The 26,863-nt window shown below is 49.3% G+C and overlaps 3 protein-coding genes across 27 annotated transcripts in view; 2 read left to right on the forward strand and 1 right to left on the reverse strand.

Moving 5' to 3' along the window:
• The first annotated feature begins 1,906 nt into the window (after positions 1 to 1,906).
• ITGB7 (integrin subunit beta 7) lies at positions 1,907 to 16,997 on the forward strand. Of its 5 annotated transcripts, none has more exons than XM_037847629.1 (15): positions 1,907 to 1,983; positions 5,379 to 5,582; positions 6,985 to 7,186; positions 7,282 to 7,452; positions 8,199 to 8,440; positions 8,774 to 8,932; positions 9,227 to 9,322; positions 9,476 to 9,565; positions 10,552 to 10,698; positions 10,999 to 11,192; positions 11,520 to 11,743; positions 12,001 to 12,220; positions 12,355 to 12,563; positions 12,900 to 13,060; positions 16,603 to 16,997. In XM_037847629.1, exons 2-15 carry the CDS (start codon positions 5,382 to 5,384, stop codon positions 16,621 to 16,623), a joined length of 2,337 nt encoding a protein of 778 aa, XP_037703557.1. In that variant the 5' UTR covers positions 1,907 to 1,983; positions 5,379 to 5,381; the 3' UTR covers positions 16,624 to 16,997. The 5 variants fall into 5 exon arrangements, with proteins under 5 accessions (XP_037703557.1, XP_037703555.1, XP_037703552.1 ...); XM_037847627.1 differs by lacking the exon at positions 16,603 to 16,997 and adding an exon at positions 13,299 to 13,617; XM_037847624.1 differs by lacking the exon at positions 16,603 to 16,997 and having other exon boundaries at positions 12,900 to 13,617.
• ZNF740 (zinc finger protein 740) lies at positions 14,062 to 25,444 on the reverse strand. Of its 4 annotated transcripts, XM_037847668.1 has the most exons (7): positions 24,443 to 24,670; positions 23,375 to 23,676; positions 20,946 to 21,095; positions 20,517 to 20,606; positions 19,852 to 19,975; positions 18,297 to 18,415; positions 14,068 to 17,306 (listed from the first exon to the last, which is right to left on the reverse strand). In XM_037847668.1, the coding sequence occupies exons 2-7, from the start codon at positions 23,381 to 23,383 to the stop codon at positions 17,217 to 17,219; spliced, it is 582 nt and encodes a 193-aa protein (XP_037703596.1). In that variant the 5' UTR covers positions 23,384 to 23,676; positions 24,443 to 24,670; the 3' UTR covers positions 14,068 to 17,216. The 4 variants fall into 4 exon arrangements, with proteins under 4 accessions (XP_037703594.1, XP_037703593.1, XP_037703595.1 ...); XM_037847666.1 differs by lacking the exon at positions 24,443 to 24,670 and adding an exon at positions 25,318 to 25,444 and having other exon boundaries at positions 14,062 to 18,415; XM_037847665.1 differs by having other exon boundaries at positions 14,062 to 18,415.
• CSAD (cysteine sulfinic acid decarboxylase) overlaps positions 19,664 to 26,863 on the forward strand; it is an 82,106-nt gene continuing 74,906 nt past the window's right edge. For 3 of the 18 annotated variants that reach the window (XR_005218514.1, XR_005218515.1, XM_037847636.1), the window contains exons 1-3: positions 19,671 to 23,737; positions 23,814 to 24,274; positions 24,533 to 24,624. Coding sequence is in view for 13 of the 18 variants with exons in the window: in XM_037847636.1 (XP_037703564.1) it covers positions 23,726 to 23,737; positions 23,814 to 24,274; positions 24,533 to 24,624 (565 nt within the window). In the remaining 5 variants the exon portion in view is untranslated. Of the gene's footprint in view, positions 23,738 to 23,813; positions 24,275 to 24,532; positions 24,625 to 24,855; positions 24,944 to 26,863 lie in introns of those variants that run through there. The other 15 variants (XM_037847634.1, XM_037847639.1, XR_005218516.1 and 12 more) reach the window with 13 other exon arrangements.

Here is a 26,863-nt window from a genome sequence, read left to right on the forward strand (position 1 = left end):
ATTGGATCCTGTGGCCTTCTGGGAAGGCAGGAACGGGCTTCAGAGGTCTCAGATCCCCTCACCCCCACCCCACTACATATCTGTGCATATCTGCTCTCCTCTGGAGGAGGTCTGTTAAGTTTCATTTGGTTCTTGTGGGGGTCCCTGGCCCCAGAAGAGTTAGGAACCACAGCTTGCATCTAAGTTACAATGTTTCTGTTTTATACCAGCCCCTCTCCCAGTGAGCTCTCCCACCCTCTCTGACCACACTATTACCTTATGATTCACTCCGTCTGCCCCTTCCCTCCCACTCTTCACCGCATGACCTCCACTCACCTCCACAACCCAGTGTTCCTTTCTCTCCTAATCTCTCTCCTTGCCCCCCTGGTGCCTCACCTCTGCAATGACCCTAGCCTCGGCTCCACTGCCTTTAGCCTGTACCACTGCACCCCTGTTCTTTTGCCTCCCTCTGAGGTCACCCTCCGTGACCGCCTTCTTCCCTGGGGGACAGTGCCTTGCTTACCTGGTCCCTGGCTTTCTTCACCAATGACCTGTGCCTATGGGAGAGAGCAGGTGAGGATGTGGGGGTAGGGGAGAAGCGGAGAGTAAGGGAAAAGCAGAAGAAGAAAGTGAAAGAAGCTGCAGAGGAAACCGCAGGGCCTGAAGGGAAGGAGAGGTCATTGCCATGGTAACCCTGCTGTGGGGGAGGGGCAGATGGTCCTGTCCCACAGCCCCGGTGGCCGAAGCCCACCCAAAGGAGGAGCCCCTTCTCTTCAGTTGCCTCCTCCCAGCAGCTACAAACCTGGGACATTTATTGAGCACCTGCCGTGAGAAGGGCACTGCTAGGTGCAGTGGCTACAGCAGGGAGCTGGGTAAAGCCGGTCCCTGCCCACAGACCCTGTGTCCCAATTCCCTCTCAGAGCTCCCCAAGGTCAAGTGTGGAGGGTTGAATTACATGAACATTTTCCACCACCCATTCTCCAACCTGCAGGCTTCATCCTTACCTCGGCTCCAACTGCCGACCCCCGGCACACTGCTGCTCCCAGCAACTCGTCTGAACTCTTCCACCCTTTCCCAGGCTCCACTATCACCTTGACCCCTTGCCCACCCATTCTCATTCTCGGAGCCTGGACTTGGGCCCCATTCTCCAGCTTCCTAGCTGCATCGCCCCTGAATTTCTCAAAACCTCTCCTCTTTTCCCTCCATTACTGTTCATCCCTATGGACTCTGTTATCAAGCCATCAGTACATGCCAGGCACTGTTCTAAGCAATTGATAGGAATTAATCTTACTTAATTCTCACAACAATCCTGTCTATGAGCCCCCTTGACAGATGTAAAAACAGCCAGAGGAAGGGTTAAATAACTTACTGGAATTTCCACAACTAGCAAGTGGTAGAGCCAAGATTTCAACCTCAGACAGTTTGACTCTGGAGATGCTATAATGAAGCACCAACTGTGATACAATGGGCACTGCATTTTCAAAATAAACAAGTCTCTTCTCCCACCCAACCCCCACCCTCCTGTACTCGGTGCCTCCCTCTTTCTCCCTTCCTATCACATTCCTACGTGAAGAAGTGGAGAGATCGTCTGTTTGGAGGCAGGCAGACCTGGATTTAAATCCCAGACAAGCCACTTGCTGGTTTAGTGCAGCCTTGGGCAAAGTTCTTTATTTCTTACCTCTATGTCTCCATCTGTGCCCCTGTCAGATGGGGGAATACTAACACCCATCTGAGGTGGTTGTATTAAATGTAACATCGTGATTCACCCAGTGCATGGGAGGTGCTCAATAGATGAGCTTCCTTCTTCCAGATCCCTGTCACTGTTGGCCCAGCCCCACTCCTGTCTGCCCCACCTTCTCCTAGATCAATCACCCCCCACCCCCACCCCCAAGTCTCCCCCACCCCAGGGCGTGTCACTTCCTCCTCTGTAGCCTCCCAGCCAGATGCAGATCTGTACACAAAGGCTGCAACTGCCGCCGGAGGAAGGGCTGACTGCGTGCACCTGTAAGTACCCGGGCACCAGCCCTCCCGCCACTTCCCCTTGCAGGCCCAGGACCCACCTGGTCCCAGTCTTCCTGGAAGAAGGCTCTGACCTGAGAACACCCAGGGGCCAGTCTAAACTTGAGGAAGACTCCAAACTCCTTTCTGCCTTCCCGAGATCCCTGTATGTTGTCCCTGATTCCTCCCCCAGTTTCACAACCCCCCTCCTGCCCCCCCTCCTTCCACCATCTTTCTTGCATCAATTTCCCAAGAGTGGAAGAGTGGGGCTGGGAGGAAGGGAAAGGAGGTGCGGGGAGGGGTGCATGAGGCTATTACTTAAGTGCCTCCTGTGCGCCAAGGACTGTGCCAAGGTAGGGTTCTCTCAACATTACTCCCCAGCTGCCATCTCCACTACCCAATTCCTTGTCCTCAGCTCAGACTTTTCTTCCAGTTGGCACCTTGACTGCCAGATGCCACACTCCTGGGAGACTGGGGCCCCTTAGATCAGTTGTGTCCCCTCTCTGTGACTCCAAGTGGGCAGCAGAGGATGCTGCTTAGCTTGGGAGGCCTGGATGGGTTAGGGAGAGACTTTCTCAGCTGCTGAGGGGGCAACAAGGGGTAAGAAAGTCAGAACTGAGTTGAGAAACATGGACAACCACAATGGAGAGAGACGGCAAGACGGAAGAAGACCCTCAAGGAAAGAGAAGGGGGTTTGGGTAGAGCTCACTGGGGCTGGTGGGAGAAGACACAACTCTCTTGGTTGCTGCTGCTGCCATGGTTGGAGGGGAGGAAAGCAGCAAACAAGCCGAGAGGACTGCCCTGTCTCAATCTTTGCTCTACCTCTAGTTCGCTGTGTGACCTCAGGCAAGCCACTTACCACTCTGGGCTTTAGGTTTCCAGTTGTAAAAACAGGGGCTTTAAATAGAAGATTCTGCCATTTTATGTTTAGGATCAGTGGGAAAAAGGAAGTAAAACAAAGAACTGTGAAGAGGCTGAGAAGAGAAAAGCAGCAGAAAGATGTAATCAAATTTTTAAATAGGAAGGGGTTAGAGAGAAAGAGAAACAGATAGACTGAGAGCAACAGGCAAGTGGTAGAGTATGTGTTCCTGGAAAGGGGGTAGAGTTTGGAGAAGAGGATTGGGGAGGACTGTCCAGGGGGTGGGCCCAGGGCCCCCTTTAGGGGAGATGAGTGTGGCTTGGGGTCTCTGGATTAGCCTCACCCTGGGGAATGAATGCAGTAACAGGGGCCCCTCCTTAAAGAAAGGAGTCAAAATTGGGTTTTGTGCTGCAGCATCTCCCAGCCTCGCCGACCACAGGCGTGCAGAGCTAGCAGGGCTGAGGTTACACCGAGACTGAGCCCTGGCTGGGCCTCCCACGGAGGGGTGGAGCTCTGTTACACACTGTGCCTGGAGTTACAGGTAGTGGGGAGCAGGACAGGGAGGGGTACCCTACCCACCCCTTTCCACACCCCAGGCAGAGCATCTGAATCTGAGTCTAGGCCCAGGCTGAGGAAGATGCACTTGCTGTATGGCCTCTCTCACACACTGCTGATGGGAAGGTAAACTGGTACATTCTAAGGAGACCACATTGGCAATACCCATCAATATTACAAATTATGCATGTCTATTGACCTGCAAATGCTCTTCAAGGGATTTATCCCACAGATTCACTTGCACACATGTGAAATAAATGTGTGAGCTTGAATCTTCGTTGTAAGATTGTTTGTGATAGTGAAAAATTAGAAACAATTTAAATGGCCATCACTAAAGGACTGATTGACTATGGTATATCCATGCAATAGGAATCTACGTAGCTGTAAAAATGAATGAGGAAGTTCTTTCCTAGGTAGAAAAATCTCCAAAAAAAGTACTTAAAAGAAAAAAAGCAAGGTGCAAAACTGTATATAAAGCATTCTACTATATATTCATATTAATTTGTATATGCATAAAACAATCTCTGGAAAGATTCATAAGAAATGAATAACTGCTTATTTATTTGGGGTGGATGTGGAAACTGGGTGCAGGAGGATGGGCTGGGAGACTTCTCACCACATATCTTAAAATTTTTTTTCCTTCTAACGTTTACTTAAAAAAAACTTTTTATTTTGAAATAACGTCAAGCTTACAGGAAAGTTGCAAAAATAATACAAAAACAATACATAGGACTCCCGTATGTCACCTCACCCAGATATTCAGATTTACCAACTTTAGCATTTGCAACTTACTTTCTTTTCTTCCTTCCTTTCTTCCTTTCCTTCTCTCTCTCTTTCACCTATCTATCTATCAATATAAATATATCTATCTATTATCTAAATATTGAGAGTGGGTTGCATATAACATGCTCCTCTAATACTTAACACTTCCAGGTACATTTCCTAAGAATGAGGATATTCACTTATATAACCATGTTAAATAGAGTTATCAAATTCAAGAAATTTAACATTGACATAAAGCATACTATACATATACCATTTTTTCAGTTGTCCCAATAACTATACATCTTTTTTAACTTTTTGATTTTTGAACCATAGGAATGGATTGTCTATTCAAATTTTTTAATTAATAAGTTTAAAAAAATCTCGAGTTTGCCTCTTCTTCTCTAAGTTATCCCAGAGGTCATTTCAGGAATTACCCTGCCTCCAGGCTCTTTATCCAGTATAGATTTCCTTTGTGCAAAGTTCCAGGAAAGAGAAAATTTTACCAACCCTGGCCTTCCTTCCTCCCTTATCCCGGTCCTTTAGAAAGTTCTTCTTGTGGTCTAATCCTCATTCTCCTTGCTACCAGGTCAATCAAGTAGAGCTAGCCTCTGCTGCCTCTTTCATGTAGTCTCTCCTCCACTCCAGCTTTCTTTCCTCTCATTCCCACCCCTTGACCTTCTTCCCTTATTTAAAAACTTTGACTCTCTTCCCTTATTTAGAATGCAAGAATGTGAAAGCTTCAAGGACTGACCGATAATTTATTCAATTCCCTCACTAAACAGATGGGAACATTAAGGCCCAGAGAGAAAGTATGATTTATTGCACAGGCAGGGGTGCCTGAGGCAGGACTAGAATCCAGTCCATTCCCGTTGGTTCCACCCCAGGATGGCTTGGCAACCTGGTGAAGAGACCAGTGGGTAGCACTAAGTACCTCCAGGCCTCCTCCCCAGGCCCTTGGTCAGGGCATTTTGCCCACCCTCAAAGTGAAGCCTGCACCCAGGAGGGAGGAGGGTCTTCTCTGGGGCCCCTAACCCAGCTTGGTACCTGCCCCTACTGCCATCTTGAAGAAACTGCTGAATCCACGGGGGGAAGTGAAACTATGAGGGGAGATAAAGAGTTGAGGTGGGGTTTTGAGAGTGACAACTACATGCTAAGTTTGGAGGTCCAAGAACTTGGGGTCCACCCTAAGGACCCACACATCTCCCTTTACCCCCTATTACAGGCCATGGTGGTTTTGTCAATGGTCCTTGGGTTCCTGCTGGCCCTGAGCAGGTGCGAGAGGGCGTCAGATGCCAAGATCCTATCCCCAGGGGAGGACACGGAACAGGGGGATCCTGACCAGTCCCTGCTGGGGTCCTGTCAGCCAGCTCCCTCCTGCCAGCAGTGCATCCTCTCGCACCCCAGCTGTGCATGGTGCAAGCAACTGGTAAAGATGGGCTTGTGGGCTTTGAACGGTGTGTATGTGTGTCTGCTGCCTGGATAGATGTGTGAACAAGGCTCCTATGCGTGATTGTGGGCATGGGTGTGGCTTCCTGGGTGCGCTCTGCGGTCCTGTGTGTGACCGAGTTTGTGCATACAGGACTCCTGTGTGTGCACATACATCCACACACATGCAAGTCTTCTATGTGTGTGTGATTATGTCTGTGTATTTGTGAATTAATGGAGAGGGCTTGTGACCATAAATTTGGAGGAAGTATGTGCTTGTGGGAATTCATGTTCGTGTATAGGTAATTAAAATGACCTGTTGTGCATGTACACATGTGAGAAAGGGTGTGACTGAGTTTCTGAACCTGTTTATGTATGATCCTGGGTTTCAGCAGCCTGTGACTGGGTCGGGAGGCAGGGGTGGTTTGAAGCCTGGAGGTTTGGTGGGGGAAACTCCTCAGACACCTGAGTGAGGAGTGAGCAGCTGAGAAAGATGTTGGGGAGAGGGGTCCTCGTGGCTGGTCAAACAAGGCTGTCTTTTGCCCTAAAATGACATGGCAAACTGAGTAGCAGGGCATGAGGGGTGCTCCAGTTGGGGATGGGGGCAGGAGCAGAACTCCTCACAGGAATATGGAGAGTTAGATCATTGTAGGCTCTGAGTTAAGAGATGAGGGCAAACTCCAGGAGGCAGAGTTACAGAGGCTGAAGGAGCCCAGGAGAAAGGCAAAGAGTAAAGCTGGTAGGGGAGACTCAGAGTCTGCGGGATGCAGAGAGGCAGAGGTGCCAGCTTGCAGGTGGGGAGATGGGGCTGTAGGGATAGTCAGGTCTGTGTCTGTCTCCTCCAATCCCCAGACCAGAGGCTGGCACCTGGGCCAGCTGAGAAGCGGCACTAACCATTTCCTTCCCCTGTGGCTTCCCAGCGGGTCCCCGGGGTGCCAGACACACTAGGTGGGAAGAGGAAACTCCTGTTCTGTCCCTGTCCTTCCCCTTTCCAGGAAGTGGGTCTTTGCCCAACCCCCTTCCCATTTTGGCCTGAGCATGCAGGAGAGGTTGGACTAGGAGGCCAGGCTCCCCCCACTCTTTTTTTTGAGACCCCTGAGATCTCAACAGGAAGTTTGTGGCCCTAGGGGGAGGGAAGGATGGGTGACTGGGGAAAGGGGGAATCAAGATAAGTGTAGGGGCATGGGTGTGCTATAGGAAGTGGTGCTCTGACAGTGGGAAAGGATAAGGGATCAAGGGTAGTTCTGGAAGAAAGGGGAGGGGAGGGAATCAGAGGGGCACAGGGAGTTGACTGAGAGAAGAGGGATTAGAGGTGGCCTGGATTGAAGGATGGTTCTAGGAGCCAGGCTGAGGATCTCGTAGCAGGGGTCGGGGGTCGCCACGCGCCTCCACTTGCTGCCCAGAACTTCACTGCGTCGGGAGAGGCGGAGTCGCGGCGCTGCGCCCGGCGAGAGGAGCTGCTGGCCCAGGGCTGCCCCCCGGAGGAGCTGGAGGAGCCCCGAGGCCGGAAGGAGGTGCTGCAGGACCAGCCGCTCAGCCAGGGCATCCGCGGCGAGGGGGCCACCCAGCTGACGCCACAGCGGGTGCGGGTCACCCTGCGGCCCGGTGAGTTAGGGAAGATGGAGTCGGCGCAGAGGTTTGGGTTGGGATACGAACGCGCCCCGCTGACCTCACACCCGCGCCCCCTCGCCGCCCTCCAGGGGAGCCTCAGCGGCTCCTGGTCCGCTTCCTCCGTGCCGAGGGCTACCCGGTGGACCTATACTACCTCATGGACCTGAGCTACTCCATGAAGGATGACCTGGAACGCGTGCGCCAGCTCGGGCGCGCCCTACTGGTCCAGCTGCAAGAAGTCACCCATTCTGTGCGCATTGGTGAGCCGGGCGTTGCCCCCTACATTGTCAATCCTTGCCTCTGACCTGACTTCAATCACTGCCTTAGCCTCTGACAATGTCCGGGACACACAAGGGCCCTGAACTGCCCTCTTCCAGTTTTTAACAGACCCGGCCAGACCACAGGTTACTGACACCCACCCAACCCTCACCACAGCCCGGATGCTCACCTTCAAGGTCAGAGCTGGAGAAGACTTAAGAAATGTCCGGTCCCACCCCTCATTTTAAAGAAGGAGTAACTGAGGCTCAGAGTCCAGAGAGACAGCATTCAGACAGCTCCCTGGGGTCCGACAGCTGCCCTGGACCTCCCGACCTGCTACCACTGTCTCAACTCAGGGTCTTTTGGAAACACCTAGGTTTCTGTGCTCACCTCTCCTCTGTTCAAGATCCCCATCCTTTGCCTCACTCTGCTCCTACACCCCATGTTCCATTCGCACCTTCTTCCTCCTTCAAGAAACTCTTCCTGACCCTGCTGTGCCCTCCCCTTAATCTCCTCCACCTGCCACCTCCTGCATCTGGTGGTCTCACTCCTTTACCTCTGCCAGGTATTGGGCCCCGGCTCTCTAGGAGCACCTTCTCCCAGCATCTTCTGTATGGCCGTCTCCCCACCCTCACCTCCACCCCCCACTTTCCATGGGCTCCTCCCTTCTGAGTCTTCAGCAGTGACCCCTCCTGCCTGCTGCTGCCCTGTGACTTCTGGCACAGCCTTCATGCCTCCCCTCTTCCAGGCTTTGGCTCCTTCGTGGACAAAACAGTGCTGCCCTTTGTGAGCACAGTGCCCTCAAAGCTGCGCCACCCCTGCCCCACCCGGCTGGAGCGCTGCCAGCCACCCTTCAGCTTTCACCATGTGCTGTCCCTGACGGCTGATGCTGAGGCCTTCGAGCGGGAGGTGGGGCGGCAGAGCGTGTCCGGCAACCTGGACTCACCTGAAGGTGGCTTTGATGCCATTCTGCAGGCTGCACTCTGCCAGGTGAGCCTGGAGACAGTTTGGGGCCAGGCCTGCCACCTACAGTTGTGTAGGTGCCATTCATTTCATATCATAGTCATTATAGACTTGCATATTTATTTTTACCTCTCTTGGTAGATTGGAATAAAGTATCTTGAGGAAGAGGCATTCTTTTTTTAATTTCCCGAAGGCTGACAGCAGCCCTATTTTGGGGGCTGGGGAGAGAGCAGGGAACTGGAGGCAGGCGGAAGGACCAACTGACTCAGAATGAGTCTGGCCAAGTCCTTGGCTCATAGAACTAGCTGGGGTGGCTTGGGCCATGCCCAGGTACACAGCCTAGCCCCCACCTCACTCCAGGAGCAGATTGGCTGGAGAAATGTGTCCCGGCTGCTGGTGTTCACCTCAGATGACACATTCCACACAGCTGGGGATGGGAAGTTGGGTGGCATTTTCATGCCCAGTGATGGGCACTGCCACTTGGACAGCAATGGCCTCTACAGTCGCAGCCCAGACTTTGTGAGTCACTGTCCTCACCTCGCCCCTCCTCATCCCTGCCACACCTCCTCTCCTCCTAGGACCCTCACCCCCAGCCTCACACTCACCTGTGTTTTCCAGCAGTTCCCCCTCTCTGTGTATCCCCAGCTGCTCAGACAAGAAATCTGTCACCCCCTCCCTCCCACATCCCTACTCCTTGCCAAGCCTCCAGGGTTCTGACTGGTGGGATCCTCGTTCCAGGATTCCCTGGGCTGAGGACACTTTGCATGTTCGGGGGGCATCTGTGGTGCTCACCTTGCCCTTACCCTACCTTAGGACTACCCCTCCGTGGGTCAGGTAGCCCAGGCCCTCTCTGCAGCAAACATCCAGCCTATCTTCGCTGTCACCAGTGCCACGCTGCCTGTCTATCAGGTGAGAACTGAGTACCAGATCCCGCCCCAGCCTATTTATAGCAGTTCCCCCAAAGACCCTTTCTCCTTCCAACATGCCCTTGCCCCAGGCTCCCTGAAGTGCATCTCCCTGGAGCTGTGACCCACCATTTTCCCTCAACTCCTTATCCCTCAGGAGCTGAGTAAGCTGATTCCTAAGTCTGCAGTGGGGGAGCTGAGTGAGGACTCCAGCAATGTGGTGCAGCTCATCATGGACGCGTATAATGTGAGGGGCTTGAGGAAGGGGTGGAAAGTGGCGAGGGTAGGCACGGGGGAAAGGTGGAAAGGGGCCTGGGGTTGGTTGGGAGGTGGCAGGACTAAGAGGGAATGATCGTTTTCTTTAATCTAACACTCCACAGCTCCTACCTATGGTTTCCACGTGGCTATCATTATTAGTTCATCCACTCAGTCATATGTTCATAAATCTGAAGTGTCTGATACATGCAGGACACGCAGTCCTGCTCTGGACAAGGAGGGGAACTAACATTCATTGAGGTTTTAGTTCAGGCCAAGCGCCGTCCAAGGTACACACACTGTTTGCTGTCTCATTTAACCCCACCAAACCTGTGCCTGGTAACTACTATCACCCTTATTTTACAGATGAGGAAATAGACATAAGAAGGCTAAGTGACTTGTCCAAGGTCACACAGATAATAAATGGAAGGGCTGACATCCGTTTCCAGTCTGTATACAAAGAATGTGAGATCTGGATGGAGCCTGCTTTCACTAAGCTTATAAACAATTCAGGGATATTCTCCGCAGGAATCATAGAATTTTACGGGTTGAAAGAACTGTAAAAATTCTTAAGTGTTTCTTGGGTTTAGGTCTTATCTTTGCAATTAGACTGTAAGCTTCTTGATGATAAGGACCCTGTCCTTAACCCATGGCAAGAAAATTTGAGACAGTATCATATTTCTCAGAACAAACCCAATTTAAAGAATCTGTCCTTTAGACCATTTATGCACATGTTTACGCACACAGATTATACGTCCTGATTTTGGGGTTTGAAAAACATGGTCACTGTATGTTTATAGTGCTTGGCCAGCCAAGCCAAGTCCTTGCTCCAGAAATGCCTCCTGACTGGGCAGAATGGAAGGAGCCTCAAGGAGGGCAGAGGGCAGGGTTCTGGCTGAATTTGGAGCTGCTGGAGAGGCAGAAGGTGGAGTTGGAGTCCTGCCTACTCATGGTTACTCATTGCCTCTCTTCCCACAGAGCCTTTCATCCACTGTAACCCTTGAACATTCTTCACTCCCTCCTGGGGTCCATATCTCTTATGAATCGCAGTGTGGAGGTCCCAAGGAGAGGGAGGGTGAGGCTGGGGACCGGGGCCAATGCAATCATGTCCGAATCAACCAGACGGTGAGTGCTGGCTGGGATAGGCACAAGGAAGGAAATGGGATTGAAGACTGGGTGGGAGTGGGAAATTGAAGCAGGTGGGAAATGATGGGGGGCTGCATAGAGGACAAAGCAAAAGCACAGGGTAGTCCTCCATCCATCCTTCCTGACAGGATGTAATGAGGGTCTCCCCCAAGTGTGTTTCTAGGAGACGGGTATTAGCATGACCCTACCCCTTAGTAAATGTTCTAGATGACCAGTGGGTCCAGTGTTTGTGTGTGTGTAATCCTAGTCTCTCTCATTATTCCTGCCCCCTGTCCTCAGGTGAATTTCTGGGTCACCCTCCAAGCCACTCACTGCCTCGCAGAGCCCCATCTTCTGAGGTTCCGGGCCCGTGGCTTCTCAGAGGAGCTGATTGTGGAGTTGCATACACTGTGCGATTGTAATTGCAGTGACACCCAGCCTCAGGCTCCCCACTGCAGTGATGGCCAGGGGCACCTACAATGTGGGGTGTGCAGGTGAGGGCCTCCTGCTTCCTTTCACCCAACTGGTTACCAGCCCTGTATCTCCTCCTCCTTTGCCTCCTATCTACCCCCCTGAGTCACTAGACATCCTAAGCCTTCACCCGGAATTTCATCCCCTGAAGAAACCCAGATATGCCGAGACCCTCCCCTAGTCAGAACTCCCCAGACTCTTCTACCCCCTGGTGCTCCACTGTACTCCAGCGTCCCTTCAGCCACTCTCTCTCCAACTCTTGCGGGAGCTTGAGTTTAGAAGGCCCTGGGAAACACAGGTCAAGGCCTGGTCAAACTTGCTTACTTCTCTCTGCCCTCTCTCCCTTTCAGCTGTGTTCCTGGCCGTCTGGGCCGGCTTTGTGAGTGCTCCGAGGCAGAGCTGTCCTCCCCGGATCTGGAGTCTGGCTGTCGGGTCCCCAACGGGACAGGGCCCCTGTGCAGTGGGAAGGGAGAGTGCCAGTGTGGACGTTGCAGCTGCAGTGGACAGAGCTCTGGACGTCTGTGCGAGTGTGATGATGCCAGCTGTGAGCGACATGAGGGCATCCTCTGTGGAGGTACCTGGAGCGTTTTGAGAGATGGGTGGGGTCAGAGGCTCCCCCAAGGGTACTTAGGCTCTGGGAGCATCATGGCACCATAGGCAAGTATTGAAAATTCTGGTGTGAGTTGGAAGATGTGTCTGGCACACCTGGGAGGGACTGACTTTGTGGGCCCGTGTGGGGAATTAAATCAGCTCTAGGCAGCCTAGTTGGCATGTGATGTCCAATCGTGTGTTGGGAGTATGGTTGTCACCTTGTACATGGTTCTGCCCCAGGTTTTGGCCGCTGCCAATGCGGAGTGTGTTATTGTCGTGCCAACCGCTCGGGCAGAGCCTGTGAGTGCAGTGGGGACACGCACAGCTGTATTAGTCCTGAGGGTGGGCTCTGCAGTGGGCACGGACACTGCAAATGCAACCGCTGCCAGTGCCTGGATGGCTACTATGGTGCCCTGTGTGATCAGTGCCCAGGGTGCAAGACACCATGTGAGAGACACAGGTGAGCCTAACAGCCTGCATTTTGGAGGGCAAGCTAAGCCACTCCTTCCTGCCTGCTCTCTTTCCTGCAAGTGTGGGCAAGGACCAGTGGGTGACCACTGCCTAGCTAGTAACTTATTGGGGTCCGCTGGGCAGGGACTGCGCAGAGTGTGGAGCCTTCGGTACTGGTGCCCTGGCCACCAATTGCAGCATGGCTTGTGCCCATGCCAATGTGACCCTGGCTTTGAACCCCATCCTGGATGATGGCTGGTGCAAAGAAAGGACCCTGGATAACCAGCTATTCTTCTTCCTGGTGGAGCATGATGATGGAAGCAGGGTCGTGCTGAGAGTGAGACCCCAAGAGAGTAAGTAGACAAGGATGTCGTAGGCATGTCCAGTGGAGTGCTTAAGTGTAACGGGCAGGGCCTTGGGACTCTGGGGATGGGGAGTTAAAGATAATGGGAGACCAGGCTGAAGGCTGAAGCAGAACTTTGAATCACAGGGCAAAGGTAGAGGTCATGGACCAAGTGGACAAGGCTAAGGCTCTGGGCACTGAGGATAAACTTGGATCCTGCTGGGTTCCTTTTGCTTTCAAAGTCAGGCAGGACTGGGGAGGATAGATGGAGCTGGACGGTGTGGGCAACTGTTGACCTGTTCCTAGGCTCCAGCCCTGAGAAGTCTGTGTCGTTTCTCCCTTGCAGAGGGAGTAGACCACACTCAGGCCATTGTGCTGGGCTGTGTAGGGGGTATCGTGGCAGTAGGATTGGGGCTGGTCCTGGCTTACCGGCTCTCAGTGGAAATCTATGACCGCCGGGAATACAGTCGCTTTGAGAAGGAGCAGCAGCAACTCAACTGGAAGCAGGTGAGGAGGCTCTGCCTCTTATCCCACTGGGCTGGATCCTTCTTGCTCTCTGCTTCCCATCCCACACCCAGCTCCTACTCCTCCCACCTAGATCATGTCCCTCCCATGCACACTTAGTCTTATTCCTCTGCCCACTTCCATCAGTTACTAGAGTCCTGCTCAAGTTTTAGGTTGGCCTGTTAGGACTAAAGGGGAAGAGGAATTTGGGGGTCCTTCTTGATAATCCTTCTTTCCTCAGGACAGCAATCCTCTCTACAAGAGTGCCATCACAACCACCGTCAATCCCTGCTTTCAGGAAGCAGGGGTTCCTCCTTTCTGAAGGGGTAGGGGCACTCACCTCAGAGCTCTTCCCTCTGGGGGAAGGACAATGGGAATTGTGTGGGGACGGGGTCTACTAGGCGGCAGCCTGGGGACTTATCTACCACAAAGGAGTGGGCACAACCTAACATCATGTTCAGTGACACCCAAAAGAGCTGTCTCCTCCTTGCTTTCCTACCTCATCAAGGAGTGGGGAGTTTCTCCCATCCAAACATACAATAAAGTCTTACTGCAAACCACAGCTGTCATTTTGCTTTACCCTCACCAAGGCCAAAGCAGGCTGTTTGGCCTGGGCCTCAGGAAAGCACATGTTCATTCCTCCTCCAGCCACCTGAGGGCACAAAGATGCTCTCAAATCTGAATGTGCAGGAGAAATCATGATGCCACCCTCTGGGAAACAATCTAGTTCTGATTCATCAGGACTGGGATGGCCTAGTGAACTCACTTCTCAGGTGCTTCTAACATAGGAGGGCTACAGAACACTGCATTTGCTGGTATCAAACCTGATTGTCCTGCCGTGCATGGTTTTTCTTGTGTTCAAAATTGATGCTGTTTTTATTTTTACTCGCTCCTCTGTGGAGCAACACCTGGTTTATATGGTGCTGGAAAGGGTGGGTGATCATATTGGGGGGCATGTGTAGGAAAACCGCTAGAACCGTTCTGGCCCCAGAAAAGCTTCCCCAAAGGATATTCTTAAGAGGAGGTGGTATGTAGAAAAACCCTTTTCTGTTTATTTAAATATCCTAAATATATCACGAAGGAACATACACTGCACTTTAATGGTAAAAAGATACAAGTTTATAACATCTTATAAAAACTACCATTTAAAAGTGATCTTGTTCATTTGTTATTTCCCTCCCCCAATAGCAAAATAAGTATATTAAAAAAAAAAAAAAAGAGGGTGGAGAGGAGGGGTAGGAGGGGAACTGTTGAAGATAAAAGCCCCAAGGCCACAGCAGAGGCAAACAGCATCTTGTGGGAGAGGGTTTAAGTTGTGGCTGGGCTCCACTCCTCATGTAACCCTCCAATGTCAAGCCATGGGGCAAAATCAGTAGCTAAGTGATGACAGGAGGCTGCTGGGTGGGAGGTGGATGGAAAAGACTTGGGGTGCTGGAAAGGGCAGGGCTGGTAGGGCCTGATGCAGCAGCCTACCCAGGAACTGGAGCTACTTTTTCCCAGATCCCCAAATCCCATGTCCTGGAGAGCCTGCCCCATCTCCCCTTCCCTTCACTCCAAACACACCTGAGGCATTTTTCCAGTGCTAGGCCCCACCCTAGCAAAGGACGGGTGGGGCTTTAGACCCAGGACCTTTTCCAACAGTCTGAAGACTGGGGTTTCCCTGGGGTATAGGTGGGGCTCCTGGGCCCTCTATCACTCCTCACACACCCACAGCCCCAGAACATCAGCACCTGGACAAGTGAACAAACCATATGCTCCGGAGTTTCCCCACATCCAGTCCTTGGCAGGCATAGCCCTTTGCACATACACTCAGTTCTCTTGCTCCCACCCACCCAGACAAGCAGCTGCGGACTGTATGGAGGGTCATGGCACATTCTGACCTAGAACACATTCACACTGGTAGGGTCATAGATCATTTATGTGATTTCCTTCACCCACACACACCCACACCACCAGATCCCAAGCAGATTAGTTGCAAGTGGCAGGGAGACAGGACTCACTTTTCAAAAGAGCTTCTGGTGAAATGACAGAACAATCCCAGCCCTGGCAGAGCCCTCTAACAGGAAGGGGGCTGGCTCACATGCAGATACCCCTGCTTGTAGGGACCACAGGGTAGATCCAAGGACTGAGGTCTAGGTTCTTGGCCACATCAAGTGGGAGTGCCAGCTAGAATACAAGGCAGACAACACATGCCTCAGTGTCTCCTCCAAAGTATCTCAGATGCTACCGGGGAAATCCTAAAGGGTCCTATGCTTCCTTTCTTTTTCCTTGAAATACTCATACCTTGGAGGTAAGGTGGACTCTCCTTATTCCCTTATGAACAGGAATAGCCAGGAGTTTGCTGCTGCTGCTATCTATTCCTTATATTTCCTGGGAGATGAAATCATACTTCCTGGTGAAACCCACTACAACCTGGCGGTCAGGTTCACCCAGTTTCCATGATTACTATTAAGACAGTTCCCATCACCCCCCAAAGGGTGGGACAGGCCACAGTGGGGGTTAACCAACCCTCAGAACCTCCCATAAGAATCCTTTCCTTGGTAGGAAGGAGCGTTTTTATTTCACTTTAGAAAATTCATCTTTTTTTCTAACCCAACCCCGGCTTGGGTTAGAAACTCCCTAACCATCAGCCCGTTGAATCAATCTAAAAAAACTCCTCCTAAACAAAGCCCTCCTTTCCCCTAAAGTGAGTTCCTCAGCTCCTGCTGGGACTTCAAGCACCCTTCAGGGTTGTGGGGGTAGGAGTCTGTTTTATACTCATCCGCCCATAAGCTGAAGACTAGAGAAGGGTTTGGCTCAATAATATGCCATCTCCTCCAAGCACACCAACACTCATACTCACACACATGCACACACACACACACACACCCCTCATCACTTTTTTTGAGGGTGAATAGGGTGGTGGTGTTGGAGCAGAGAGGAGCAAAGAATATTGGTTAAGAATAAAACTTACAATAGGTTTTTTCCTCAGTCCTTTCTTCACAGCACACCCCACCCTACCCTTCAAACCATTCTTTGTTGGGTTGGGATGGCCATCAAGAAGGAAGCCAAGATCTTGTTCTTTGGGACCAAAGGTCAGACCCCTACCTCCTCTACTGGAATACAGTGATAGGACTTAGGCAAGGAGAACAGTTCCTACTGCTCAATAGTCATGCCAAGGAACATCCAATTCCTTTGTTTCCTGAACAGTTGTTGACCTACTGGGACTAGCCCCGAGCAGGAGAGAGAACCTACTTGACACCCATGACTCCCTGCTCAGTACCTCTGCCTGGCTTTAGGAGTCAATGGCAGAGAGGTAGCCACAAGCTATCTCCAAGATCAATAGCCTGCAGAGAAGGAAAGGGCTTCATGGTTGCCCCCATGCACCAAGTTTCCTCCAAAAGGCACTTGATCTGACCCCATCAAGTACCTGTGTGACAGAGACCATTACAACCCCCATAGGCACAACTCTTGCTCTTCTCCTGAGGAATTAAGAGGTACCTGTCTACTCTTCTTAGATCCAGTCCTGGTTTGCCTTCCCACTATTTTTCCTTTTGTCCCCACAGTGTATAAGAAGGCCCAAGTAAGCTCAGCTGCCATTCCTGATCCTATTGTCCCTCAAATAGGAGGTAAGGTGCAGGGTTGTGGGAACAAGTGAGGATCAACTGTAACTAAAAACTCAATTTTGGGGGAGGGCTGGACCAGCCATAGTCCCTGCTTTGGACCAGGACTCTATTCCTCCAGATTATCTGTATCCACAGTTTACCTGCTGAAATTGCTTTTGGATAAACAAAAACAAGAAAAAAACAAACAAAACACCCCTTTCCCCAATCTTGTCCATTTCAGCTGCCAGCTGGAGTCCACGGTTGTGGGAGCCATACTTCAGTCTTGGTCCTGTACCTTGAGTGCCTCTCCTATGACCTCAGTCAAGGGCCTGGGGACTAGCTCCCCACCCAGGAATGCTGTAGGAACTTCCCCAAGATACTCATAGTCTCAGATTATTTACAGAGCTGAGGCTCTGGAGCCACTGTCCCCTGATGCACTCTTCTGGTCTTCTTGGGTCCACTCTTCCAGGAAGGTGGCAGGGGCAGACGGGGTGGTGGTGGGACCATCAGACCAGAGTAGATACACTCTTCAGTAGACTCTTCTGATTACTCCCACCACCTGGGGCCCCCTGCGCCTATAGAGGAAACTGCCCATCGGAAGTCTTGGACTGGCACCCTTGGCACATCCGTTTGTGTCTGAGTAATCGATCTGTCCGAGAAAAACACTGAGAAAAAAGGGAAGGTTAAGTGCCTAAGATGAGAAACTCAGCCAGCCATCTGTTGGTCAGATCTGTGTTCCCCACCAGGAGAGACATGTCAAACTTTATGACCCCTCAGCATGTACACAGACTGCACAAGTGCACAGTCGTTAAGAATACAAGTTCTGGAACCAGAGTTGGAATCCTGGCTCCATCAGTTATTAGCTGTGGGACCTCGGACGAGTTATCTAACAGCCTCTAATCTCTACACCAGTCTGTAAAGTGGGGCTAAAATACTCATGGCATGGCTCCTTTATTCATCAAGTGTTTATTAGGAATCTATCTTGTGGTAGATAATAGTTCTTGGTACTGAGGATATAGTGGAGAACCTGAGGGACAAAATGTGCTCTCATGGAGCTTTTCATTCTAGTGTTCTGAAGATTCAATGTCAGAGTGTGGAGCAGTGCTTGAGACCTAGCACAGCATCTAGCAACTGTTAGCTGTTATCATTTCTCATCTCCTGCTCCTCTTGCTGGTCCTGGCTCTCACACTTGTTTCAGATATACCCCTTAGGGCAGAGATTGGTATCTCTTCCTCCACAGTGCTCAAGCCCTGAAGTTGGACTGAATCCCAGCTTTGACCTTTATTCGCTGTGTCCTTGGAAAATTTAATCTCTCTCTCAATTTCCCTATCTGTGAAATGAGGATAACAACAGCTCCCTTATGGAATTGTAAGGATTAAATGAAATAATCTAGGCAGAGTATGTTCAAGACAGTGGCTGGCACATAGTCAGCGCTCAAGAAATGCTGCGACATTACATTACTGCAATTACTCCGATGATTCCTCACCCCCATGATCAGCTGCATAAGGACCTCCTCAGGTGCTGACTCTGTCATGGCCAGGAATGTAAGGTGGTCTTCTGTGTTAAGCAGGAAGTTGGCGGCTGGCCTTTGCTGAGGAAAAGTCTGTGTGTGTGTGTGGGGGGAAATAGATGACCAGACGACACGTGAGCCTTACCTGATGACACCGTTCACACTGGTAAGGCTTTTCGCCACTGTGCACACGCTTATGGCGCTCCAGGTGGTACTTCTGGATGAAACGCATATCACATATATCACATTCGAATGGCTTCTCCCCTGGCCCAGGCAGAGAGAGAAGTGAAGATCAGGAGGCATATATGGTAGGGACCTCATTCCAAGTGTCTCCCCAGCAACTTAACTCTTGGCAATGTGTAGGCACCTAAGCTACCATAAATGGGGAAGTATCCCTAAAGGTCCTGACTCCATGGCATCAGAGTCATGCAATCTCTCTACCTCATTAACTTACTTTATTCCTCCATTTCTAATACTTGTCTTTTATTTTTTTCTTTTTTTTCTTTTTTTTTTTTCCGTGTTCCAATAAATCTTTATTTACAAAAACAGGCAGTGAGCTGGATTTGGCCCATGGACTATAGCTTCCCAACTCCTGATATATACTATAGATATATTATATATATAATCTAATTTAATCCTTCTAATAAATCTCAGACATAACAATCCTCATAATAACCTTGTTTTAAACATGAGACAATAGAGACACATTGAGGTCAGGTTAATTTGCCCTGAGATCACACAGCTAGAAAGGTGGTGCCAGGATTTGAACACAGGTGGTCTCTTTCTGAGCCCAGGAGTTTAACCACCATCTCATTTAGCCTTCAAGAAGCAGATGGGTAAAATGTTGTTGCATGAAGTTTCTTAGGGAAAGTCATGACTAGATGAGTATTTTGTAACTTCCTTGTAAATAATTGCTTCTAAGATGCTTAAAAGCAGATTGTGTTTCCTCCAAAAGTTAAACATAGAATTGCCATTTGTCCCAGTGATTCTTTTTTTTTTCTTTTATTTTTTATTTATTTATTTTTTATCTTCATTTTATTGAGATATATTCACATACCACGCAGTCATACAAAACAAATCGTACTTTCGATTGTTTACAGTACCATTACATAGTTGCACATTCATCACCTAAATCAATCCCTGACACCTTCATTAGCACACACAAAAAAATAACAAGAATAATAATTAGAGTGAAAAAGAGCAATTGAAGTAAAAAAGAACACTGGGTACCTTTGTCTGTTTGTTTCCTTCCCCTATTTTTCTACTCATCCATCCATAAACTAGACAAAGTGGAGTGTGGTCCTTATGGCTTTCCCAATCCCACTGTCACCCCTCATAAGCTACATTTTTATACAACTGTCTTCGAGATTCATGGATTCTGGATTGTAGTTTGATAGTTTCAGGTATCCACCACCCGCTACCCCAATTCTTTGGAACCTAAAAAGGGTTGTCTAAAGTGTGCGTAAGAGTGCCCACCAGAGTGACCTCTCGGCTCCTTTTGGAATCTCTCTGCCACTGAAGCTTATTTCATTTCCTTTCACATCCCCCTTTTGGTCAAGAAGATGTTCTCCGTCCCACGATGCCGGGTCTACATTCCTCCCCGGAATACTTGTCTTTTAAAAGATACCCAAAAAGGGCCACACACACACACACCCAGCTATAGACTATTCTCCCCCTCTGAATACAGGCAAGAGACTTACCCGTATGAATAAGGATGTGCCTCTTGAGGTGGTAACTGCTCCTAAAGGCTCCAAAGCAGTGTTCACAAATAAAATTTTTGGGAATCTTTACTTGAAAAGAACCATTTTGTTCCACTACCACCACCTGAGGGCAATAATCAGGCATGTCATAAGGCTATCTCTGTGCTTCCCTGCAGATACCATTCTATTCTGGGTCGCCTTCCAGCTGCTGGACCAAGAAACCCTCCTCACTTCCAAACCCTGCTTCCTTCAAACTCTTTTGCTTGGTTTGCTTTTCTCTTGACTCTGACTAAAGATGTTGTCACCTCCCACATCCCATAATGTTAAAAGACCCTCTTCTGGGTCTTTTAAGAGGTGGGTGGGTAAGCTGTCTGCCTTATCAAACCCAACATTATGAATATGACCTGAGGGGGTCTGCCTGCCCCTCTGCCAAAGGATCTCATGCTCCCTGGCCCTCACCCCACTTTCCCTCACCAAGGATGTTCCAGAGAGGGCAGAGATCAACTACTAAAGTGGCCTTTGCATGAAATCAGGGTGCCACACTCACTGGTTGTGAAGGACCAAAATGTCTAGGGAAAGCTCCAGGTTGAGTCAGAGAGGGGAAAAAAGAGGAGGATTATCACATTACAAACTGTGCCAATTTGGGGGATTACCCCATTACCTGCCTTTTTAACAGTCTTTTTTGAATGAGAGGCCTCAGCCAAGCTGTCATCATCTTTGCGGCTCCGGGACTTATCACTGTCTTTTCGGTGGCCCTTTGAATACAAATCAAATCTAAATGTCCATCCCAAAACACAAGACAGGAGATCAGATGCTGCTTTCGGGCACACAAACAATAAATATGAGTAAAACATCTGCCCCAAAAGTTTAGAGAAAGTACTCATCCATTTCCTTTCCACATCCCCAGGTCTCAAGGAGAGTAGGTAGAGAACAGACTTTCTTTAGTGATCTAAAATACCCATATTCATTCATTACCCAGCTTGACGTCCTTTCCCCACTTCCCAAAATAGAAGCACAGGAGAATCAAAGCTGGGCATCTCCTGACAGTTGGCCCACCCGACCTCTAGGTGCCATAATGGACTCAAGCGCTGTACCTGACTTGAGCACCTCAGCACATCAGGGCTACCTGCCCGCTCGCCATTCTCAGCCTGCTTGCTGGCAATCTGGCTCAGCATCATCTTCTTGCTGGCTGCAGTGGGAACCAAACTCACACCTGCCAGGCCTTCACAAGCCAGGAGACTTGCCTAAGTTGAAAGGAGATGAGGTGTTAGGTCACCTGGCAGGGCAGGGCAAAAACAGACTGCTATCCCTTATTGAACTACCTTTCACAACTAGCTACCAACTGCTTCTCTCCAAGGGGTGTCCATTCTCACTTTCAAACCCCGCTTTCTTCAAGAGCCCTCCCTAACTCATCTCACAAGGAACTAGTTCTTCTGTTGTCCCTCAGCATTTAATAATACTTGAATAACCAAGTATTATGGCTAAGTCTATTTCACTGGTACTATGCTAGGTATGGTGTGAGTGTATGTATTACTTTCAAGTTACTTCTAAGCCTTAAATGTGAGTGGATATGAAGGTCCATCCATATGACCCACTGAAATGGGAGATTCCTAGGGGACTTTACTACTTCCTCTCCAAACAGCATTCAGCTTCAAGAGCCCATTTCTGATTGGCAGACCTCACCGGTGCCAACCATATATTCTATCAGAGCCCTTTATATTTTAAATTCCCTATGTGTTGTCAATGACAAAGGATAAACAAATTAAACTATTTGATATGATTTTAGAGTTGAATATTCAATTTCTCTTGACCCCCTATGCCATTTATATATGTGCATGCATGACCACACTTTTTTATTCTCTGCTCTACACAGAGACTTACAAGACTACTTAAGCAAGGGATGTTTCAGCATATTGTCACTTTTTGGCTGCTACATTTTTCAAACTGAACTTGTTTAGCCAGCACTAGAGAATATACTTTTCTTAATGAACAAAAACTTTGAAGAAACAGTTAATCAGCAACTGTTTTAAGGAAGAGTTAATTCCTTTGGAGGATCAGTATAGCTTGGGACCCTTTCCCCCTGGCTTCAGGGGCTTTGGAGTTAAAAATCTGTCATTTGCAAACTGTATAATCTTGGGCAAATTATTCATCCTCTTTAAGCCTGTTTCCTCAAATGCAAAATGCCTATCATAATACCCACCCTTACGAGGCTGATGAGAATTAAATGAATATGTAAAATGCTTAGCAGTGTCCAGCATGAAGTGAGTACTTACTGAAAGGCAGCCTTCTCAGAACAAGAGTAAACACCGTTTTGTGAAGTGGGTTACAAACAGACAAAGGAAGAAGAAACCAAAGGGCTCCTACTCTGCATGGAAAGGAGGAAGCTGTGTATAAAGTGGCAGCTGGAAGAAAGCCAATTAAACTATAATCAGGCTGCCATCCCAGTGAGACTTACAAGGGAGGTTCCCTGGAAGAAAGCTGGGAGAAGCTTCAGGGATGCATGCACATGTGACTAAAATAGCCCATCCGGTTGTCCTGCCTCTCTAATCCATCTTCCACCCCCACAATGACAATAACCTTCTAAATACACCAATGTGACATCACTGTGCTGCTTAACATTCTTCAGAGAGTCCCCATTCCCTATAGAATAAAGTCGAATTCCTCAGCAAGGCACAAAAGGCCCTCAGGCTAGACTTGGCCTACTTCTCCAGGAGAAATCAACTCCTCTTCCCCATTACTTTCCCTAACTATCCCCACTTAAATTGGCTCCATAAGTAGCAAATTACCTGCAGTCTCCCCAACCTCATTATATTCTATCACGTCTCAAAGCCCCTGCTTACGCAGTTGCCTTTGTCTAAATGTCCTTCTCTGCTTGTTTATCTAGTGAAATCCTATGCATTCTTTAAACTGCATCTTCTTTGGTCACCCAGGCAGCAGTATCATTCCCTCCTCTGCAGTGTACACATTTCTATTATTGCACATTTCTTCAATCAACAGAAATTTACTGAGCCCTAATACTATCAAGCCACTACATAAGGTGCTGTGATTATAAAAATGAATAATATACTGTCTTTCCATCCTGCCCAGACTGAACTAGCCTGGAAGCTTGCTGGGGGCAGGGACAATGTCTTATTCATCTTTGTATTCCAGCACAATGCCTTGTGTTTAACATGAGCTCAATCAATTCCTGTTGAAAAAACAAATGAAGCATTCACCACTGTTAACTCCCTTGTGCCCCTCACCACTTAATGTAGCAAGTGTAAACTGAGTACATGCCACTTTGCAAATATCCCATCAGCGCCTGTGATGCAGTATAGCCTACCTCCTTCATTTGAATGGAAGCTCCCTGAAGGCAGGGGCTGTGGACTGTCTCCTTTCCTTCCTCTAGATCTCCCCCTGGTGCTTAATACAGAGCTTGGCTCACTGGGGTTGGTCAATATGTTGTCTAAGGTAGCATTCAAGAGTGAAACTGCAAACACGCTTCCCAGTGATCTTGCAGTAGGAGGGTTCTAGAGCTTTTTACCTGAGCCATGCTGACTTCTCACTTAATGCAACCCAAAAGTTCTGGAGGTTCTTGATCCACCTTTCTTTAAGACACTGTTGTTTGAAGCACTGTCACCAAATCACTGTAACGACTCCTCTTTTGTGCCCCTTCAGTCCTGCTGCCATATTGAACTGCCTTTGCCTTCAAATAGAACTAAGTGTCCTCCAAAGGAAAGACAGAAGTTCCAAGAAGTCCTGGACTCTGCCTGGCTCCAGCCTATAGTCTGAAGAAAGACAGTCTGCCAGTCTTGGTTTTCCGGTTGAATTCTTCCGATGAGAAACCTGAAACCAGAAAGTGAGATGGGGCAGTTAAGTGCAACATCCTCAGGCCATGCAACCTGTGGTGGGTTGAACTTTTTTTGCTGTCTGCTGTCTGTGAAACTCAGAAAGAGAACATTAGTCAATAATTTTCTTTCTAGGTCTGTAGTAGAAATGGTCTCCTGGGCAAGGAAGAGCAGCCAACAGGAGCAAAAGTAACTGGGACTGCCCATGCAGCAACTCTACCAACATGGCAAGCACTTCAATTTGCTGTCTTAGGACTGGAAAAAGGGGGCGGAGGTACTTTGGGGTTTTTGTGGTCAGTGGGCCGGCCTGAGAAGCTCTCACTCCACAGAGACGCGGCCAGAGTTGCGGAGGAGGAAAGCTTGGAGGCCATCGCTGGGCGCTTGGGGAGCCAGCAGAACCCAGACTGGCAGTGTATGTCCGGTCCAGCGCACAGCGCGCGTTCTCCGGGTCCGCCCGAAGGTACGGAAACTCTCTGCAAAGGTGGAAAGCAAGGAAACGAAGCCCACGGCCGCGCTTTCCCTCCTTCCAGCCGTGAGGCGCTCTGCCCACCGCACAAACCCGGAGCAGAGCAGGAGAGCGCCGAGGAGCGCGCGAGGTGCGTGCTCGCGCCCGCGTCCCCTCCAAGCAAGCTCCCCTCTGCCCGGCCCGGGATCCAGCCAGACTCACTAGCGGGCGGCGGTGCGCGAGCGCGCGGCCCCTTTCCCTCCCCGGGCGACCTCCCTCCCTTCGCCACGCGCCCCTCCTCCCTTCCCCTCCCCCTTACCGCGCGGCACCCCGCGGCCTCCCAGCTGCTGAAGCGCTGCCGTCTGTCCGGACGACGCTGAGCTCTCTGGGGCGTGCTCTTACCTTCCAGGCACCGCTGCCTCCCCCACCCCGCAGCGCCTCCTCCAGGCCCCAGCACACCGTGGCAATCCCGCGGCCGCCGCTGCCCTCGCCTGGACCGAGGCAAGTTTACAAACACCAACCCGGAGCCCGTTTCCCCGGAAGCACTTTCCCCTCCCCCTCGTCCTCTCCGCCGGGCAGCAACATCCACTTCCGGGCCCGGCAGCCTGGACGGGCGGGGGCTGTCAGAAAGGGGGCGAGGCTGGGGAGAGAGGGCAGGGGTGTAGCGGGTGAGTGGGCGGTGCCGGCGCGGAGAATGTGGGCGGATCGGCAGGGCGGCGCGTGCGCCGCGGCGAGGGCGAACCCTGGGGGCCATCTTGACTGAGGGCCGCAGTGATGGCCGTGAAATGTGTGCTGGGTACTCGTTAAGACGGTGTGCTAGGTGAGCTAGTTAAGATTCTTTGAAAAGCGCCATCACTTTTTCTCTCGCGCGGATGTTCTCCCGGTAGCTTCTGGGTCTGAAGTCCCAAGTAGGGCCAGAATCGTTCGTACCCTGCCTTTTAACGACGCCTGGCCAAGGTTGTCTTTCCCTGAGTTTTTCATCGGGCCCCGATCGGCATATTCGGGGGCCGCCCAGCCAGCTGGGAGAGGAGTTAACTTTCGTTGGACACTCCTGTCGTGTACACTCAACCACAATCTGAAAAATGAGTGCTCTTTTAGAGGCGTTCCCTAAATAGCCTGCGGCCGCACAGCTCAAGTTCCTGCAGAGGTCACGGTCCAAGCCGTGGTCTGCGTACCCGAGGTCGGCTCGTTTACCTTATATTGCTTCCCCCTTTATCCAATCTGGCTCTCTGACACTGGCTTCTTCGCCTGGAAAAGGCCTTAGGACTCTGTTCAATAGGAGACTGTAGATTCTTTGGAGATTTGGTGATGCAGGTTGCTCCGTGGGCCAGGCTTCATTAGAAAAATGGAAACTTGAGCTTTTCCTCAAATTCTTTCCGCCCCCCCCCAGGCAATTAAAGAAGTTCTGCTAAAGATGGGCTATGTAGTGTGCGCTTGATGGAAGGAGTTGTCCACTCTGTTTAGGTCTCGGTTTCTGCTGTGGGTGCTTTCAGGTTATGAGTTTAGTAGAATTAATGGCTATACCAAATATATATGTATATATATGAAGCCAAGGATTCCCAAACATTTTTTGTGCACAGCCTTCATTTCTCTGAGCACTCCGCATTTTGGGCGTTGAAAGCAAGTCCCTCGTGCTCTTACCATGATCATAAAACAGAGAAGTTGGAGAGAGAGAGAGAAAAACGTCACCAGAAATAAACCTTTTGAAATTTAGCTCATAGTTATTTTAGCAAATTCGAACAACACAGAAGTACAGAAGGCAAAATTTTTACTGTTGTCCCGTATTCCTGAAGGTGGTCACTGTTGGCAGTTTGGTGTATATACTTATAGGCTTTTTTTCTATGTGCATACAAAAATACTTTTTTTCATGTATACATATTTGTTAAGCACTTATAATACACCGTACAAATATACCTTCAATATATTCTCTCAGTTCACATTTAAAAAATTGGTGCATAGTATTGCATTTTATGTTTATACTTTAATTTGTCTAACCCCATGTTGGTGAACACTTAGGCTAGTTCCAGTTTTCCATATGAACAAAATCATAATGAGCATCCTTATAGTTATCTTTTTGCATCTATAGCTAGATTTGTAGATTGGATATGTGTATTTTAAATTTTGGTAGATTCTAGGAAATTAAGTTTCAGAAATTTGCAACAATTTCAGAATTGTGTGTGAATGTCCCCATTTCCTCACAACCATGGCAATATTGGATGCTATGAATTTTTTATATACAGTTGCCAATTTGATATGTGAAAAATAGTATTTCATTGTTTAATTTGCATGTCATTAATAGTGACATTGAACATGTCATTGCTTTTTGACTATTTTAATTATTTCTGTAAATAGCCTATTCATATCCTTTGCTCATTTAAAAAAACAAGATCATTTAGTCTATTTCTTATTGATTGGTAGAAATCCTCTTTATATTACGGATATTAACTCATTATTCTTTGTCATGTGTATTTAAAATATTTTCTCCTATTTTTTGCATTTATCTTTCAACTTTTTTTTGAGAGCAAAGTCATGCTTTAGGGGAAAATATTTGAAACCTTTGAAACATTCCTATGAAAGATAGGAACAAGACAAGAATGTTTAATATCAAAACTAATATCCTACTAGACGTCCTAGCCACCTAAATTAATTCATTAATTTCATCTAAGAAGAGAATCCATTGATAGAATAATTAAAACTAGTGACTTCAGTGACATAGCCAGATGTATGTTCAATGAGCAAA

Source organism: Choloepus didactylus, chromosome 8 (genome assembly GCF_015220235.1).
Source record: "Choloepus didactylus isolate mChoDid1 chromosome 8, mChoDid1.pri, whole genome shotgun sequence".
Lineage (NCBI taxonomy): Eukaryota > Metazoa > Chordata > Mammalia > Pilosa > Megalonychidae > Choloepus > Choloepus didactylus.

Coding starts and splice junctions, on each gene's coding strand:
- ZNF740 (XM_037847666.1), bottom strand. Junction 20,607..20,945: donor TGCTGAGGTGCTCAAGTCAG/GTACAGCGCTTG, acceptor TTGTATTCAAAG/GGCCACCGAAAAGACAGTGA. Junction 18,416..19,851: donor GCACATCCTTATTCATACGG/GTAAGTCTCTTG, acceptor TGCCTGGGCCAG/GGGAGAAGCCATTCGAATGT.
- ITGB7 (XM_037847624.1), top strand. CDS start 5,382: ATGGTGGTTTTGTCAATGGTCCTTGGGTTCCTGCTGGCCCTGAGCAGG. Junction 7,187..7,281: donor GCGGGTCACCCTGCGGCCCG/GTGAGTTAGGGA, acceptor GCCGCCCTCCAG/GGGAGCCTCAGCGGCTCCTG. Junction 9,566..10,551: donor TCATCATGGACGCGTATAAT/GTGAGGGGCTTG, acceptor CTCTTCCCACAG/AGCCTTTCATCCACTGTAAC.